The sequence below is a fragment of the Aphelocoma coerulescens genome, chromosome 3 (genome assembly GCF_041296385.1).
Source record: "Aphelocoma coerulescens isolate FSJ_1873_10779 chromosome 3, UR_Acoe_1.0, whole genome shotgun sequence".
Classification (NCBI taxonomy): domain Eukaryota; kingdom Metazoa; phylum Chordata; class Aves; order Passeriformes; family Corvidae; genus Aphelocoma; species Aphelocoma coerulescens.
This window is the reverse complement of record NC_091016.1, coordinates 124,374,540-124,393,481: the sequence shown is the minus strand read 5'-3', so window position 1 is coordinate 124,393,481 and position 18,942 is coordinate 124,374,540. Positions and strand designations below refer to the sequence as shown.

At 56.2% G+C, this 18,942-nt stretch overlaps 1 protein-coding gene across 1 annotated transcript in view; it reads right to left on the bottom strand.

Moving 5' to 3' along the window:
• NCOA1 (nuclear receptor coactivator 1) overlaps positions 1-18,942 on the bottom strand; it is a 159,986-nt gene that overhangs the window by 25,215 nt on the left and 115,829 nt on the right. Inside the window, exons 14-17 of the mRNA XM_069011878.1 lie at positions 17,499-17,592; positions 7,054-7,222; positions 3,832-4,224; positions 3,619-3,720 (exon numbers count right to left, since the gene is read on the bottom strand). Of these exons, the coding sequence (XP_068867979.1) occupies positions 3,619-3,720; positions 3,832-4,224; positions 7,054-7,222; positions 17,499-17,592 (758 nt within the window). The remainder of the gene's footprint in view (positions 1-3,618; positions 3,721-3,831; positions 4,225-7,053; positions 7,223-17,498; positions 17,593-18,942) is intronic.

Genomic DNA, 18,942 nt, shown 5'->3' with positions numbered 1-18,942 from the left:
TTGGAAGGATTTCAATTTCCAAATCATTTTCCCAAAACAATTCCTGAACATTCCCGAAAAAATAACAAAGGATTTGTGCCTTAAGCAGGAGGGAAAAAAAATGGAAAATTATGGAAAAAACACCCCAAAAATCCAGGAAAAACCTGGGAATTCCGTGCCAGGAAGGAGGAAGAAGAGATGGAAAATTATGGAAAAACCATCCCAAAAAACCAGGAAAAACCTGGGAATTCCCTGCCAGGAAGGAGGAAGAAGAGATGGAAAATTATGGAAAAACCATCCCAAAAAACCAGGAAAAAACCCCGGGAATTCTTTCCTGTTAAGGAGGAAAAAGAGTTGAAAAATCATGGAAAAAACACCCTAAAAAAACAGGAAAAAAACAGGGAATTCCCTCCTGTTAAGGAGGAAGCAGAGCTAGAAAATCACGGAAAATCCACCCAAAAAATCCAGGAAAAAACCCCGGGAATTCCCTCCCATTAAGGATCCACCCAGGCCGTGCTGGGACGCTCCATCCCAAATTTTCCCGGCCGGAATCCCATCCCAAATCCTCCCTTTAACGAGCAGGAAAATCACGGAAAAACCACCCAAAAAAAAAAGGAAAAAAACCCGGGAATTCTCTCTCATTAAGGAAGAAGAGGAGCTGGAAAATCATGGAAAAACCACCCCAAAAAAATGGGAAAAAACCTCAGGAATTCCATCCCGTTAAGGAGGAAAAAGATGGAAAATCATGGAAAAACCACCCAAGAAAACCAGGAAAAAACCCCGGGAACTCCCTCCCATTAAGGATCCACCCAGGCCATGCTGGGACGCTCCATCCCAACTTTTCCCGGCCGGAATCCCATCCCAAATCCTCGCTTTAACGAGGAAAAAGAGCTGGAAAATCATGGAAAAACCACCCAAAAAAAGCCAGGAAAAAAACCAGGGAATTCTCTCTCATTAAGGAAGAAGAGGAGCTGGAAAATCATGGAAAATCCACCCAAAAAAACCAGGAAAAAAACCCCAAAAATTCCCTCCCTTTAAGGATCCACCCAGGCCGTGCTGGGACGCTCCATCCCAAATTTTCCCAGCTGGAATCTTATCCCAAATCCTCCCTTTAGTGAGGAGGAAAATCATGGAAAATCCACCCAAAAAAACCAGGAAAAAACCCCGGGAATTCCCTCCCATTAAGGATCCACCCAGGCCATGCTGGGACGCTCCATCCCAACTTTTCCCGGCCGGAATCCCATCCCAAATCCTCACTTTAACAAGGAAAAAGAGCTGGAAAATCACGGAAAAACCGCCCCAAAAAAAACCAGGAAAAAAACCAGAGAATTCTCTCTCATTAAGGAAGAAGAGGAGCTGGAAAATCATGGAAAAACCACCCCAAAAAAATGGGAAAAAACCTCAGGAATTCCATCCCGTTAAGGAGGAAGCAGAGCTGGAAAATCATGGAAAAACCACCCAAAAAAACCAGGAAAAAGCCCAAAAATTCCCTCCCATTAAGGATCCACCCAGGCCATGCTGGGACGCTCCATCCCAACTTTTCCCGGTCGGAATCCCATCCCAAATCCTCGCTTTAACGAGGAGGAAAATCATGGAAAATCCACCCCAAAAAAAAGGGAAAAAACCTCAGGAATTCCATCCCGTTAAGGAGGAAAAAGAGCTGGAAAATCATGGAAAAACCAGCCCCAAAAAAAGGGGAAAAAACCCTGGGAATTCCCTCCCGTTAAGGAGGAAAAAGAGCTGGAAAATCATGGAAAAACCACCCTAAAAATCCAGGAAAAACCCTGGAATTCTCCCTCATTAAGGAGAATGCAGAGCTGGAAAATCATGGAAAAACCACCCCAAAAACCGGGAAAAAAATCTCGGGAATTCCCTCCCTTTAAGGATCCACCCAGGCCATGCTGGGACGCTCCATCCCAACTTTTCCTGGCCGGAATCCCATCCCAAACCCTCCCTTTCATGAGGAGGAAAATCACGGAAAAACCACCCAAAAAAACCCAGGAAAAAAACCAGGGAATTCTCTGTCATTAAGGAAGAAGAGGAGCTGGAAAATCATGGAAAAACCACCCCAAAAAAATGGGAAAAAACCTCAGGAATTCCCTCCCGTTAAGGAGGAAAAAGAGCTGGAAAATCATGAAAAACCGCCCAAAAAAACCAGGAAAAAAACCAAAAAATCCCTCCCATTAAGGATCCACCCAGGCCATGCTGGGACGCTCCATCCCAACTTTTCCCGACCGGAATCCCATCCCAAATCCTCCCTTTAATGAGGAGGAAAATCATGGAAAAATCATGGAAAAACCACCCCCAAAAAAGGGGAAAAAACCCTGGGAATTCCCTCCCGTTAAGGAGGAAAAAGAGCTGGAAAATCATGGAAAAACCACCCAAAAAAACCAGGAAAAAACCCCGGGAATTCCCTCCCTTTAAGGATCCACCCAGGCCATGCTGGGACGCTCCATCCCAAATTTTCCCGGCCGGAATCCCATCCCAAATCCTCCCTTTAATGAGGTGGAAAATCATGGAAAATCCACCCCAAAAAAATGGGAAAAAACCTCAGGAATTCCATCCCGTTAAGGAGGAAAAAGAGCTGGAAAATCATGGAAAAACCACCCCAAAAAAACCAGGAAAAAAACCTGGGAATTCCCTCCTGTTAAGGAGGAGGAGGAGCTGGAAAATCATGGAAAATCCACCCAAAAAAACAGGAAAAAAACCAGGGAATTCCCTCCCTTTAAGGATCCACCCAGGCCGTGCTGGGACGCTCCATCCCAACTTTTCCCGACCGGAATCCCATCCCAAATCCTCCCTTTAATGAGGAGGAAAATCATGGAAAAACCACCCCAAAAAAATGGGAAAAAACCTCAGGAATTCCATCCCGTTAAGGAGGAAAAAGAGCTGGAAAATCATGGAAAAACCACCCAAAAAAACCAGGAAAAAACCCTGGGAATTCCCTCCCTTTAAGGATCCACCGAGGCCATGCTGGGACGCTCCATCCCAACTTTTCCCGGCCGGAATCCCATCCCAAATCCTCCCTTTAATGAGGAGGAAAATCATGGAAAATCCACCCCAAAAAAATGGGAAAAAACCTCAGGAATTCCATCCCGTTAAGGAGGAAAAAGAGCTGGAAAATCATGGAAAAACCACCCTAAAAATCCAGGAAAAACCCTGGAATTCTCCCTCATTAAGGAGAATGCAGAGCTGGAAAATCATGGAAAAACCACCCAAAAAACCGGGAAAAAAATCTCGGGAATTCCCTCCCTTTAAGGATCCACCCAGGCCATGCTGGGACGCTCCATCCCAACTTTTCCCGGCCGGAATCCCATCCCAAACCCTCCCTTTCATGAGGAGGAAAATCACGGAAAAACCACCCAAAAAAACCCAGGAAAAAAACGAGGGAATTCTCTGTCATTAAGGAAGAAGAGGAGCTGGAAAATCATGGAAAAACCACCCCAAAAAAATGGGAAAAAACCTCAGGAATTCCCTCTCGTTAAGGAGGAAAAAGAGCTGGAAAATCATGAAAAACCGCCCAAAAAAAACAGGAAAAAAACCAAAAAATCCCTCCCATTAAGGATCCACCCAGGCCGTGCTGGGACGCTCCATCCCAACTTTTCCCGGCCGGAATCCCATCCCAAATCCTCGCTTTACCTGCGGCGCCAGCTGCTGCTGCATTCCCGCCCTCATGGAGATTCCCACCGGAGCGCTGGCGGCGAACTGGCTCAGGAGGGCCTGGCGGTTCTGCTGGAGCAGCTGCAATCGAGACCTTCCCTGAATTCCCCGGAATTCCCTGGAATTCCCTAAAAAAAAAAGCCCCCGCCGGGAATTGCCAGGCGGAATTTGGGCCGGGGAGTCGGGAATTACCTGCTGCTGGCCCTGGAGCCGCTGCTGCAGCTGCAGCCGGAGCTGGTTGGGAGCGCTCGGGGGGCGGCTCAGCGGCTGCCGGGCCGGGATTCCCATGGAATTCGGGAACGCCGCGCGCGGAGGCGGCGGAGGGACGGCCACGGGGACGGCGCCGAAGGACGGCTTCTGCCGCAGCATTCCCGGGAAAGCGCCGGGAATGTTGGCGCTGGGAGAGGCCGAGGAGGAGGAGGAGGAGGAGGAGGAGGAAGAGGAGGAGGAGGAGGAGGAGGAGGAGGAGGAGGAGGAAGGAGGGAAGGGCTGAGGGAACATTCCCGGTTTTGGCTCCAGGAGCAGCGGGGGCGGCGTGGATTGGTGGGGTTGGAATCGTTCCGTCAGCGCTTCCAGGCCGCCGCCCTGCCGGGGGAAAGAGCTTGGGAATGAGATCCCAACGGTGCTGCCGAGCCCCATCCCAAAATGCCTTTGGGGTCCGAAATGCATTCGGAGTTTGATCCCAAAATCTCTTTAGAGCCCAAAATCCCTTTGGAGTCTGATCCCGAAATCCCTTTGGGTTCCAAAATGCATTCGGAGTCTGATCCCAAAATCTCTTTGGAGCCCAAAATCCCTTTGGAGTCTGATCCCAAAATCTCTTTAGAGCCCAAAATCCCTTTGGAGTCTGATCCCAAAATCTCTTTGGAGCCCAAAATCCCTTTGGAGTCTGATCCCGAAATCCCTTTGGGTTCCAAAATGCATTCGGAGTCTGATCCCAAAATCTCTTTCAAGCCCAAAATCCCTTTGGAGTCTGATCCCAAAATGTCTTTGGAGCCCAAAATCCCTTCGGAGTCTGATCCCAAAATCCCTTTGGATTCCAAAATGCATTCGGAGTTTGATCCCAAAATCTCTTTGGAGCCCAAAATCCCTTTGATCCCAAAATCTCTTTAGAGCCCAAAATCCCTTTGGAGTCTGATCCCGAAATCTCTTTAGAGCCCAAAATCCCTTTGGAGTCTGATCCCGAAATCCCTTTGGGTTCCGAAATCCATTCGGAGCCTGATCCCAAAATCCCTTTGGGTTCCAAAATGCATTCGGAGCCAGATCCCAAAATCCCTTTGGGTTCCAAAATGCATTCGGAGTTTGATCCCAAAATCTCTTTGGAGCCCAAAATCCCTTTGGAGTCTGATCCCAAAATCTCTTTGAGTTCCGAAATCTATTCGGAGCCTGATCCCAAAATCCCTTTGGATCCCAATCCCAAAATCCCTTTAGAGCCCCGATTCCAAAATCCCTTCGGGTTCCAAAACCCCTTTGGATCCCAAAATCCATTTGGAGCCCAATCCCAAAATCCCTTTGGGCTCCGAAATCCATTCGGAGTCCGATTCCCAAAATCTCTTTGGATCCCAAAATCCCTTTGGAGTCTGATCCCAAAATCCCTTCAGGCTCCAAAATCCCTTTGGAGCCCAAAATCCCTTTAGAGCCCCATCCCAAAATCCCTTTGGAGCCTGATCCCAAAACCTCCCATTCCCCCATTCCTCCATTCCCACATCCCATTACCATCCCCCCATTCCCCCATTCCCCCATCCCCAGACCCAATTCCCAGACCCCATTCCCACATTCCCAGACCCCATTCCTGCATTCCCCCATCCCCAGATCCCACTCCAACATCCCATTCCCAGACTCCATCCCCATTCCCCCATCCCCCCATCCCCATTCCCCCATCCCCCCATTCCCATTCCCCCATCCCCACATTCCCCCATCCCCATTCCCACCCCCATTCCCCCATTCCCTTCCCCCATTCCTGCACTCCCACATCCCATTCCCAGATCCCCTTCTCCCATTCCCCCACCCCCATCCCCATTCCCCCATCCCCCCACCCCCACTCCCACTCCCCATCCCCATTCCCATCCTCATCCCCATTCCCCCATTCCCCCATCCCCAGACTCCATCCCCAAACCCCATTCCTGGACCCCATTCCCAGTTCCCACTCCCACCCCCATTCCCCCATTCCCACCCCCATTCCCCCATTCCCATTCCCCCATCCCCATTCCCATCCCCATCCCCATCCCCATTTCCCCATTCCCATTCCCATTCCCCCATTCCCCGACCCCATTCTTGGATCCCATTCCTCCATCCCCTTCCCCCATCCCCATCTCCATCCCCATCCCCACCCCCATCCCCATCCCCATTCCCATTCCCATTCCCCCATCCCCATTCCCACCCCCATTCCCCCATCCCCATTCCCCCATTCCCATTCCCCCATCCCCATTCCCATTCCCATTCCCCCATCCCCATTCCCCCATTCCCATTCCCCCACTCCCATTCCCACCCCCATTTCCCCATTCCCATTCCCCTTCCCCTTCCCAGTTCCCATTCCCCCATTCCCCGACCCCATTCTTGGATCCCATTCCTCCATCCCCTTCCTCCATCCCCATCTCCATCCCCATTCCCCCATTCCCACCCCCACCCCCACCCCCATCCCCATCCCCATCCCCCCATCCCCATTCCCATCCCCTTCCCCCATCCCCATTCCCCCATCCCCATTCCCATTCCCCATCCCCTTCCCCCATCCCCATCCCCATCCCCATCCCCATCCCCATCCCCATCCCCATCCCCATCCCCATCCCCATTCCCCCATTCCCATCCCCATTCCCATTCCCCCATCCCCATTCCCATTCCCCATCCCCTTCCCCCATCCCCATTCCCATTCCCCATCCCCATCCCCATTCCCCCATCCCCATTCCCACCCCCATTCCCCCATCCCCATCCCCATCCCCATCCCCATTCCCATCCCCATTCCCATCCCCATTCCCATTCCCCCATCCCCATTCCCATCCCCATTCCCCCATTCTCCCATCCACATCCCCATCCCCATTCCCATCCCCATTTTCCCATTCCCCCATCCCCATCCCCATCCCCACCCCCATTCCCATTCCCCCATCCCCATCCCCCATTCCCCCTGTCCCATCCCCATTCCCCATCTCCTTCCCCCATCCCCATTCCCCCATCCCCATTCCCATCCCCATTCCCCCATCCCCATTCCTACCCCCATCCCCATCCCCATTCCCCATCCCATTCCCCCATCCCCATTCCCCCATTCTCCCATCCCCATCCCCATTCCCCCATTCCCCCATCCCCATCCCCATCCCCATTCCCCCCTCCCACTCCCACCCCCACCCCCACCCCCACCCCCATCCCCCCATCCCCCCATCCCCCCATTCCCCCGTTCCGGTTCCCGTTCCGGTTCCCTGCCGGCACCTGGACGAGTTTGTCGATGCCGAGGGCTCGGTCGAGCTCGGCCAGCTCGCTCTCGTCCTGCCGGCTCAGGAAGCTGACCAGCTGCTCCAGCAGCGCCTTCTCGTCCTGCCGGCCCTCGGCCGTCGTGGGCGGGCACAGCAGCTCGTCCAGCTGCGAGCCCAGGCACGGCCTGCGCGACACGGGAAAGTCCTGGAATTCCAGCGCCGGGAAAAACCCGCGGGAAGAGCGCGGCGGGAACGGGGGAGGGGGGGGGAAAAAAACAAACAAAACCAAACCCCCAAAAAAAGATCGGGAGCGGTGATGGCGAATCCCAAGGGAGGAAGGGTTGGGGGTGGAAACGTTGGGAATTCCCAGCTGGAAATCTGGGAATTCCCACCCAGAAATCTGGGAATTCTCAGCCGGAAATGCAGGAATTCCCATCCAGAAATGCAGGAATTCCCAGCTGGGAACGGCAGAAAAAAACCCCAAAAAGATCGGGAGTGGTGATGGCGGATCCCAAGGGAGGAAGGGTTTGGGGTGGAAACTCTGGGAATTCCCACCTGGAAATCCGGGAATTGCCATCCAGAAATCTGGGAATTCCCACCCAGAAAGGCAGGAATTCCCAGCTGGGAATGGCGGAAAAAAACCCCAAAAAGATCGGGAGTGGTGATGGCGAATCCCAAGGGAGGAAGGGTTTGGGGTGGGACAGGGATTGGGAAGGGGGAGAGGATCCCGAGAAGGGTTTGGGATGGAAACTCTGGGAATTCCCACCTGGAAATCTGGGAATTCCCACCCAGAAATGCAGGAATTCCCAGCTGGGAACGGCAGAAAAAAACCCCCAAAAGATCGGGAGTGGTGATGGCGGATCCCAAGGGAGGAAGGGTTGGGGGTGGAAACGTTGGGAATTCCCAGCTGGAAATCTGGGAATTCTCAGCCGGAAATGCAGGAATTCCCACCCAGAAAGGCAGGAATTCCCAGCTGGGAATGGCAGAAAAAAAACCCAAAAAGATCGGGAGCAGCGATGGCAGATTGGGTGGGGGAGGAAAGGTTTGGGATGGAAATGCGGGGAATTCCCATCTGGAAATCTGGGAATTCCCACCCAGAACTCTGGGAATTCCCATCCAGAAATGCAGGAATTCCCAGCCGGGAACGGCAGAAAAAAAACCCAAAAAGATCGGGAGTGGTGATGGCGGATCCCAAGGGAGGAAGGGTTGGGGGTGGGACAGGGATTGGGAAGGGGGAGAGGATCCCGGGAAGGGTTTGGGATGGGAACTCTGGGAATTGCCATCCAGAACTCTGGGAATTCCCTCCTGGAAAGGCAGGAATTCCCAGCTGGGAACGGCAGAAAAAAACCCCAAAAAGATCGGGAGCGGTGATGGCGGATCCCAAGGGAGGAAGGGTTGGGGGTGGAAACGCTGGGAATTCCCAGCTGGAAATCTGGGAATTCTCAGCCGGAAATGCAGGAATTCCCACCCAGAAATGCAGGAATTCCCATCCAGAAATGCAGGAATTCCCAGCTGGGAATGGCAGAAAAAAACCCCAAAAAGATCGGGAGCAGCGATGGCAGATTGGGTGGGGGAGGAAAGGTTTGGGATGGAAATGCGGGGAATTCCCATCTGGAAATCTGGGAATTCCCATCCAGAAATGCAGGAATTCCCACCTGGAAATGCAGGAATTCCCAGCTGGGAATGGCGGAAAAAAAACCCAAAAAGATCGGGAGTGGTGATGGCGAATCCCAAGGGAGGAAGGGTTTGGGGTGGGACAGGGATTGGGAAGGGGGAGAGGATCCCGGGAAGGGTTTGGGATGGGAACTCTGGGAATTCCCACCTGGAAATCTGGGAATTCCCACCCAGAAAGGCAGGAATTCCCACCCAGAAATGCAGGAATTCCCAGCTGGGAACGGCAGAAAAAAACCCCAAAAAGATCGGGAGTGGTGATGGCGGATCCCAAGGGAGGGAGGGTTGGGGGTGGAAACGTTGGGAATTCCCAGCTGGAAATCTGGGAATTCTCAGCCGGAAATGCAGGAATTCCCACCCAGAAATGCAGGAATTCCCACCCGGAAATGCAGGAATTCCCAGCTGGGAACGGCAGAAAAAAACCCCAAAAAAGATCGGGAGTGGTGATGGCGGATCCCAAGGGAGGAAGGGTTTGGGGTGGAAACTCTGGGAATTCCCACCCGGAAATGCAGGAATTCCCAGCTGGAATGGCTTGGGAACAGGGAGAGGATCCCGGGAAGGGTTTGGGATGGAAACTCTGGGAATTCCCACCCGGAAATCCGGGAATTCCCAGCTGGAATGGCGGAAAAAACCCCAAAAAGATCGGGAGCGGTGATGGCGGATCCCAAGGGAGAAAGGGTTTGGGGTGGGACAGGGATTGGGAAGGGGGAGAGGATCCCGAGAAGGGTTTGGGATGGGAACTCCCACTGGAATTCCCGCTGGAATTCTGGGATGCGGCGCAAAAATCCCGGGAATGGAGCTGGAATGGCCTGGGAAGGGGGAGAGGATCCCCCTGGAATTCCGGGAAGTGGTGTGAAAATCCTGGGAATTCCCAGCTGGAATGGCTTGGGAAGAGGGAGAGGATCCCGGGAAGGGTTTGGGATGGGAACTCTGGGAACTCCCACCTGGAAATCTGGGAATTCCCATCCAGAAATGCAGGAATTCCCAGCTGGGAACGGCAGAAAAAAACCCCAAAAAAGATCGGGAGTGGTGATGGCGGATCCCAAGGGAGGAAGGGTTGGGGGTGGGACAGGGATTGGGAAGGGGGAGAGGATCCCGGGAAGGGTTTGGGATGGGAACTCTGGGAATTCCCACCTGGAAATCTGGGAATTCCCACCCAGAAAGGCAGGAATTCCCACCCAGAAATCTGGGAATTCCCACCCGGAAATGCAGGAATTCCCACCCAGAAAGGCAGGAATTCCCAGCCGGGAATGGCGGAAAAAAACCCCAAAAAGATCAGGAGCAGCGATGCCGGATCGTGTGTGGGAGGAAGGGTTTGGGATGGAAACTCTGGGAATTCCCACCCGGAAATCCGGGAATTCCCAGCTGGAATGGCTTGGGAAGGGGGAGAGGATCCCAGGGAACAGGTCTGGGAATTTCGGGAAGTGGCACAAAAATCCCGGGAATTCCCAGCCAGAATGGCTCGGGAACAGGGAGAGGATCCCGAGAAGGGTTTGGGATGGGAACTCCCACTGGAATTCCCACTGGAATTCTGGGAAGCGGCGCAAAAATCCCGGGAATGGAGCTGGAATGGCCTGGGAAGGGGGAGAGGATCCTGCTGGAATTCCGGGAAGTGGTGTGAAAATCCTGGGAATTCCCAGCTGGAATGGCTTGGGAAGAGGGAGAGGATCCCGGGAATGGTTTGGGATGGAAACTCTGGGAATTCCCACCTGGAAATCTGGGAATTCCCACCTGGAAATCTGGGAATTCCCATCCAGAAATGCAGGAATTCCCAGCTGGGAATGGTGGACAAAAACCCCAAAAAGATCGGGAGTGGTGATGGCGAATCCCAAGGGAGGAAGGGTTTGGGGTGGGACAGGGATTGGGAAGGGGGAGAGGATCCTGGGAAGGGTTTGGGATGGGAACTCTGGGAATTGCCATCCAGAACTCTGGGAATTCCCACCTGGAAATGCAGGAATTCCCAGCTGGGAATGGCAGAAAAAACCCCAAAAAGATCGGGAGCAGTGATGGCAGATCGGGTGTGGGAGGAAGGGTTTGGGATGGAAACTCTGGGAATTCCCACCCGGAAATCCAGGAATTCCCAGCTGGAATGGCTTGGGAACAGGGAGAGGATCCCAGGGAACAGGTCTGGGAATTTCGGGAAGTGGCACAAAAATCCCGGGAATTCCCAGCCGGAATGGCTCGGGAACAGGGAGAGGATCCCGGGAAGGGTTTGGGATGGAAACTCCCACTGGAATTCCCGCTGGAATTCTGGGAATTCCCACCCAGAAATGCAGGAATTCCCGCCCAGAAATCTGGGAATTCCCATCCAGAAATGCAGGAATTCCCAGCTGAGAATGGCAGAAAAAAACCCCAAAAAGATCGGGAGTGGTGATGGCGGATCCCAAGGGAGGAAGGGTTGGGGGTGGGATAGGGATTGGGAAGGGGGAGAGGATCCTGAGAAGGGTTTGGGATGGGAACTCCCACTGGAATTCCCACTGGAATTCTGGGAAGCGGCGCAAAAATCCCGGGAATGGAGCTGGAATGGCTTGGGAAGGGGGAGAGGATCCCAGGGAATAGATCTGGGAATTTCGGGAAGTGGCACAAAAATCCCGGGAATTCCCAGCCGGAATGGCTCGGGAACCGGGAGCAGATCCCACTGGAATTTTAGGAAGCGACGTGAAAATCCCGGGAATTCCCAGCTGGAACAGCCGGAGGGGAAAAGGGAACCGGAGAGCGGCGAGGAATTCCTTGGGAAGAACGCGCTGAGGACGGGACGGGATTCAGCGGAAAAACGGGATCGCGTCGGTTCGGGAGACGGAAGGTGCGGAGGGATCCCTGCGGAACGCGGGAGAGCCAGAGCGGGAGACGGAACCGAGCCGGGAAAACCCGGGAAAAACCGGGAAAAACCCCTCAGAACACCAGGAATTCCCAGCGCGGGAAGAGCGGGAAGAGCCCCGCGGGGGGCTGGGAGCGGCCGGCGACGGGAAAAAAGGAGGAGGGGAAACAAAACGCAGCCGAAGCGGCGGGAAAACAGCGCGGAGCTCCCGGGGCGAGCCCCCCGGAGCACCCGGAGTCCCCTGGGCTGGAGCGCTCCTGGAGCACCCCGGGATCCCCTCGGAGCCCCCGGAGTCCCCTGGGCTGGAGCGCTCCCGGAGCACCCCGGGATCCCCTCGGAGCCCCCGGAGTCCCCCCGGGCTGGAGCGCTCCTGGAGCACCCCGGGATCCCCTCGGAGCCCCCGGAGTCCCCTCGGGCTGGAGCGCTCCCGGAGCACCCCGGGATCCCCTCGGAGCCCCCAGAGCCCCTCGGGCTGGAGCGCTCCTGGAGCACCCCGGGATCCCCCCGGAGCCCCTGGAGCCTCCCAGAGTCCCTCGGGTTGAAGCGCTCCCGGAGCGCCCCCTGTGATCCCCCCGGAGTTCCCGGAGCCTCCCCGAGCCCCTCGGGCTGGAGCTCTCCCGGTGCCCTCCCTGTGATCCCCCCCGGAGTTCCCGGAGCCTCCCCGAGCCCCCCGGGCTGGAGCGCTCCCGGAGCACTCTCTGCCCGGATCCCCCCGGAGCCCCCGGAGTCCCCTCGGGCTGGAGCGCTCCCGGGGCGCTCCCTGTGATCCCCTCTGGAGCCCCCCGGAGCCCCCCGGGCTGAAGCGCTCCTGGCACACTCCCTGTGATCCCCCCGGAGCCTCCCCGAGCCCCTCGGGCTGAAGCGCTCCCGGGGCGCTCCCTGTGATCCCCCCTGGAGCCCCCGAGCCCCCCGGAGCTCTCCCGGAGCCCCTCAGGTTGAAGCGCTCCCGGCGCACCCCCTGTGATCCCCCTGAGCCCCCCGGGCTGAAGCGCTCCCGGCGCACTCCCTGCCCGGAGCCCCCCCGAGCCTCTCGAGCTCCCGGAGCTCCCTGAGCTCCTCCGGCGGGACCGCTCCTGGCAATCCCCCGGAGCTCTCCCGGAGCTCCCCGGAGCCCCTCGGGCTGAAGCGCTCCCGGTGCCCTCCCTGTGATCCCCCCGGAGTTCCCGGAGCCTCCCCGAGCCCCTCGGGCTGAAGCGCTCCCGGTGCCCTCCCTGTGATCCCCCCGGAGTTCCCGGAGCCTCCCCGAGCCCCTCGGGCTGAAGTGCTCCCGGTGCCCTCCCTGTGATCCCCCCTGGAGCCCCCGAGCCCCCCGGAGCTTCCCAGAGCCCCCGGAGTCCCCCGGGCTGAAGCGCTCCCGGTGCACTCCCTGTGATCCCCCCGGAGCCCCTCGGGCTGGAGCTCTCCCGGAGCACTCCCTGTGATCCCCCCGGAGCTCCCGGAGCCTCCCAGAGTCCCTCGGGTTGAAGCGCTCCCGGAGCGCTCCCTGTGATCCACTGGAGCCCCCCGGAGCCCCCCGAGCCCCCCGGGCTGGAGCGCTCCCGGAGCACTCCCTGCCCGGATCCCCCCGGAGCCCCCGGAGTCCCCTCGGGCTGGAGCGCTCCCGGGGCGCTCCCTGTGATCCCCCTGAGACCCCCGGAGCCCCCCGGGCTGAAGCGCTCCCGGCGCACCCCCTGTGATCCCCCCGGAGCTCCCGGAGCTCCCGGAGTCCCCTCGGGCTGGAGCTCTCCCGGAGCACTCCCTGCCCGGAGCCCCCCCGGAGCCCCCCGAGCCCCTCGGGCGGAACCGCTCCCGGCGCACTCCCTGGCAAGTCCCGGAGCCTCCCAGAGCCCCTCGGGCTGGAGCTCTCCCGGCGCACCCCCTGTGATCCCCCCGGAGTTCCCGGAGCCCCCGGAGCCCCTCGGGCGGAACCGCTCCCGGTGCACTCCCTGCGATCCTCCGGAGCTCCCTGAGCCCCCGGAGCCTCCCGGAGCATCCGGAGCCCCCCGGGCTGGCCCACTCCCGGCGCACTCCCTGCGATCCTCTGGAGCCCCCGGAGCCTCCCAGAGCCCCTGGGGCTGAAGCGCTCCCGGAGCGCTCCCTGTGATCCCCCCCTGGAGCACCCGGAGCTCCCCGGAGCACCCCCGGAGCTCCCCGAAGCCCCCCCCGAAGCTCCCGCAGCCCCCTCGGAGCCCCCCGAGCCCCTCGGGCTGGAGCTCTCCCGGCGCACTCCCTGTGATCCCCCCGGAGCTCCCGGAGCCTCCCAGAGTCCCTCGGGTTGAAGCGCTCCCAGAGCGCTCCCTGCGATCCCCCCTGAGCCCCCCGGAGCTCCCCGAGCCCCCCGGGCTGAAGCGCTCCCAGAGCACTCCCTGCCCGGATCCCCCCGGAGCCCCCGGAGTCCCCTCGGGTTGAAGCGCTCCCGGAGCGCTCCCTGTGATCCCCCCGGAGCCCCTGGAGTCCCCTGGGGCTGGAGCGCTCCCGGAGCACCCCGGGATCCCCCCGGAGATCCGCGAGCCCCTCAGGCTGAAGCGCTCCCAGTGCGCTCCCTGTGATCCCCCGGAGACCCCCGGAGTCCCCTGGCCTGAAGCGCTCCCGGCGCACTCCCTGTGATCCCCCCGGAGCTCCCGGAGCTCCCCGAGCCCCCCGGGCTGAAGCGCTCCCGGCGCACTCCCTGCGATCCCCCCGGAGCTCTCCCGGAGCCCCTCAGGTTGAAGCGCTCCCGGCGCACTCCCTGTGATCCCCCCCTGGAGCACCCGGAGCCCCCCGAGCCCCCCGGAGCCTCCCGGAGCACCCCCGGAGCTCCTCCGGAGCCCCCCCCGAAGCTCCCGTAGCCCCCTCGGAGCTCCCCGAGCCCCCCGGGCTGAAGGGCTCCCGGAGCGCTCCCTGTGATCCCCCCGGAGCTCCCGGAGCCCCCGGAGCTCCCCGGAGCCCCTCGAGCCCCTCGGGCTGGAGCTCTCCCGGCGCACTCCCTGTGATCCCCCCGGAGCCCCCGGAGTCCCCTGGCCTGAAGCGCTCCCGGAGCGCTCCCTGTGATCCCCCCCGGAGTTCCCGGAGCCTCCCCGAGCCCCCCGGGCTGAAGCGCTCCCGGAGCACTCCCTGTGATTCCCCCGGAGCTCTCCCGGAGCCCCTCAGGTTGAAGCACTCCCGGAGGACTCCCTGTGATCCCCCCGGAGCCCCCCCGAGCCTCTCGAGCTCCCTGAGCTCCTCCAGCGGGACCGCTCCTGGCAATCCCCCGGAGCCTCCCGAGCCCCCCGGAGCCCCTCGGGCTGAATCGCTCCCGGAGCGCTCCCTGCGATCCCCCCGGAGCCCCCCGGAGCCCCCCGGAGCCCCCCGGAGCATCCGGAGCCCTCGGGCTGGCCCACTCCCTGTGATCCCCCCCGAGCCCCCCGGAGCCCCTCGGGCTGAATCGCTCCCGGAGCGCTCCCTGTGATCCCCCCGGAGCCCCTCGGGCGGAACCGCTCCCGGAGCGCTCCCTGTGATCCCCCCGGAGCTCTCCCGGAGCCCCCCCCCCCGAGCCCCCGGGGCCGGAGCTCTCCCGGGGTCCCCACCCGTCCCCTCCTTTCCCTCCCTCAAGGGCGGCCGAGCCTTCCAGAGCTGCTTCCCGCCAGATCTTCCCAGAATTCCAGAGGTTTTTCCCAGCTGGATCCAACCGGAATTCCAGAGGTTTTTCCCACTGGATCTTCCCAAAATTCCCGAGGTTTTTCCCAGCTGGATCCCCTTTCCCAGAATCCTGGATCTGCCCAGAATTCCTGAGATTTTTCCCGCTGGATCCAACCAGAATTCCAGAGGTTTTTCCCACCAGATCCAATCGGAATTCCAGAGGTTTCTCCCACTGGATCTTCCCAGAATTCCAGAGGTTTTTCCTGCTGCATCCAATGGAATTCCAGAGGTTTTTCCCACTGGATCTTCCCAAAATTCCCGAGGTTTTTCCCAGCTGGATCCCCTTTCCCAGAATCCTGGATCTGCCCAGAATTCCTGAGATTTTTCCCGCTGGATCCAACCAGAATTCCAGAGGTTTTTCCCACCAGATCCAATCGGAATTCCAGAGGTTTCTCCCACTGGATCTTCCCAGATTTCCAGAAGTTTTTCCCACTGGATCCAACCAGAATTCCAGAGGTTTTTCCCTTTCCCAGAATCCTGGATCTTCCCAGAATTCCAGAGGTTTCTCCCACTGCATCTGACCCGAATTCCAGAGCATTTCCCCACTGGATCTTCCAAGAATTCCAGAGGCTTCTCCCGCTGGATCCAACCAGAATTCCAGAGGTTTTCCCACTGAATCTTCCCAGAATTCCAGAGATTTTTCCCAACAGGATTCCCTTTCCCAGAATCCTGGATCCAACCAGATTTCCAGAGGCTTTTCCCACTGGATCTTCCCAGAATTCCAGAGGTTTTTCCCACTGGATCTTCCCAGAATTCCAGAGACTTTTCCCACTGGATCTTCCCAGAATTCTGGAGGTTTTTCCCAGCAGGATCCCCTTTCCCAGAATCCTGGGTCTGCCCAGAATTCCAGAGGTTTTTCCCACCAGATCTTCCCAGAATTCCTGAGGCTTTTCCCACTGGATCCAATGGAATTCAGGAGGTTTTTCCCACTGGATCTTCCCAGAATTCCAGAGATTTTTTCCCACTGGATTTTCCCAGGATTCCAGAGGTTTTTCCTGCTGGATCTTCCCAGATTTCCAGAGGTTTTTCCCACAGGATCCAACCGGAATTCCAGAGGTTTCTCCCACTGCATCATCTCAGAATTCCAGACGTTTTTCCCACAGGATCTTCCAAGAATTCCAGAGGTTTCTCCCACTGGATCTTCCCAGAGTTCCAGAGATTTTTCCCGCCCGATCTTCCCAAAATTCCAGAGGTTTTTCCCACTGGATCCAACTAGAATTCCAGAGATTTTTCCCAGCAGGATTCCCTTTCCCAGAATCCTGGATCCAACCAGATTTCCAGACGTTTTTCCCACAGGATCTTCCCAGGATTCCAGAGATTTTTCCCGCTGCATCCGATGGAATTCCAGAAGTTTTTCCACCAGATCCAACCAGAATTCCAGAGGTTTCTCCCACTGCATCATCCCAGAATTCCAGAGGTTTTCCCACTGAATCTTCCCAGAATTCCAGAGATTTTTCCCAACAGGATTCCCTTTCCCAGAATCCTGGATCCAACCAGAATTCCAGAGGTTTTTCCCGCTGGATCTTCCCAGAATTCCAGAGATTTCTCCCACTGCATCATCCCAGAATTCCTGAGGCTTTTCCCACTGGATTCGACGGAATTCCAGAGGTTTCTCCCACTGGATCTTCCCAGAATTCCAGAGGTTTCTCCCACTGCATCTGACCCGAATTCCAGAGCATTTCCCCACTGGATCTTCCCAGAATTCCCGAGGCTTCTCCTGCTGAATCCAACCAGAATTCCAGAGGTTTCTCCCACGGAATCTTCCCAGAATTCCGGAAGTTTTTCCCGCTGGATTTTTGCAGAATTCCAGAGGTTTTTCCCACAGGATCTTCCCAGAATTCCCGAGGTTTCTCCCACGGGATCCAATTGGAATTCCAGAGGTTTCTGCCACTGGATCTTCCCAGAATTCCAGAGGTTTTTCCCACGGGATACAATCGGAATTCCAGAGGTTTCTCCCACTGGATCCAATCAGAAATCCTGAGGTTTTTCCCACTGGATCTTCCCAGAATTCCAAAAGTTTTTCCCACTGGATCCAACCAGATTTCCAGAGGTTTTTCCCCGCAGGATCCCCTTTCCCAGAATCCTGGATCTTCCCAGAATTCCCGAGGCTTTTCCCGTTGCATCCAGCGATTTCCTCCCCCCTCCCCCCCCCTCCCAAGGACGGGGAAAACCCCGGCAATTCCAGCGGCAGAATTCCAAGCGGGAAAACCCCCAGGGGGGGCATTCCCGGCATTCCAAACGGGGAGAGGGGAGAAGAAAAAAAAAACCAGGAAACTCCGGCTGGAGGCGAAATATCCCGAAAAAAAAACCCCCAAAAAAACTTGGGAATGACTCACTCGTCCGGCTTGGGAAGCGCCCACGGGATCTGCTCCCCCATTCCCGGCATTCCCAGGCCGGGATCGGGAACGCCCAATTCCAGCTCCGGCATTCCTGCAGGGAGAGAAGAGACCCCAAAAATCGGGAAAAGGGAATGTGGGAATTCGGGGAAAAAAAAAAAACCCAAAATCCCGTCGGAAAAAATTCCATCCTTGGGATTGCCAAGGATGGAATTCCCGGAAATCTGGGAATTCGGCTTTTTTCTGGAAGAGTTGAAGCGAGAATTTCTGGAATTCTGGGAGGGAATGGGGTCTAGCTGAGGTTTTTATTGGAATTCCAGCCCAAATCCTGGAATTCTTGGTTGGGAATTCCAAGCCGGCACATCTGGAAATGCCTGGATTTTTTTTTTTCCCAGGAAATCCCAGTTTTTTCCATGGAAATCTCCTTCCTGGTGATCCCAAGGAATTCCCCGGATCTGCATCCCGTGGGGTTTATTCCAAATTTTTCGAAATATTCCTGGAATTCTTGGAATTTCTTCCAAAAAAAAAGCCTTGGGAAGAGGCGGAGCCCAGCCTGGAGAATCCAAGGAAATCTGGGAATTCCCGGCTGGATTGGTTGGGAAGGGACCTCAGGGATCCCGGAGAAAATTCCCAAAATTCTGGGATTTATGGGATTTAAAATTCCTAATAAATTTCCCAAATAAATCCCTGAACATTCCCATAAAAAAAGGAGCCGGGAATTTCTGGGATCCCAGGGAAAATTCCCAAAATTCCGGGATTTAAAGGGAATTTTCCCAAATAAATCCCTGAACATTCCCGAATTTCAGGAGTCAGGAATTTCTGGGATTCCAGAGAAAATCCCCAAAATTCCCAGATTTAAAGGATTTTTAATTCCTGAAGATTTCCCCAAATAAATCCCGGAACACTCCCAGATTTCAGGAGTCAGGAATTTCTGGGATTCCAGGGAAAATTCCCAAAATTCTGGGATTAAGGGATTTTTAATTCCTAATAAATTTCCCAAATAAATCCCTGAACATTCCCAAATTTCCAGAGTCGGGAATTTCTGGGATCCCAGGGAAAATTCCCAAAATTCAGGGATTTAAAGGATTTTTAATTCCTGAAGATTTTCCCTGAACATTCCCAGATTTCAGGAGTTGGGAATTTTAGGGATCCTGAAGAAAATTCCCAAAATTCTGGGATTAAGGGATTTTAAATTCCTAATAAATTTCCCAAATAAATCTCTGAACATTCCCAAATTTCAGGAGCCGGGAATTTCTAGGATCCCAGAGAAAATTCCCAAAATTCCAGGATTCAAAGGGAATTTTCTCTGGGAATTTCTGGGATTCCAGAAAAAACGCCCAAAATTCCAGGATTTAAAGGGAATTTTCCCCGGGATTCCAGAAATTCCCGGCTCCTGAAATTTGGGAATGTTCAGGGATTTATTTGGAAAATTTATTAGGAATTT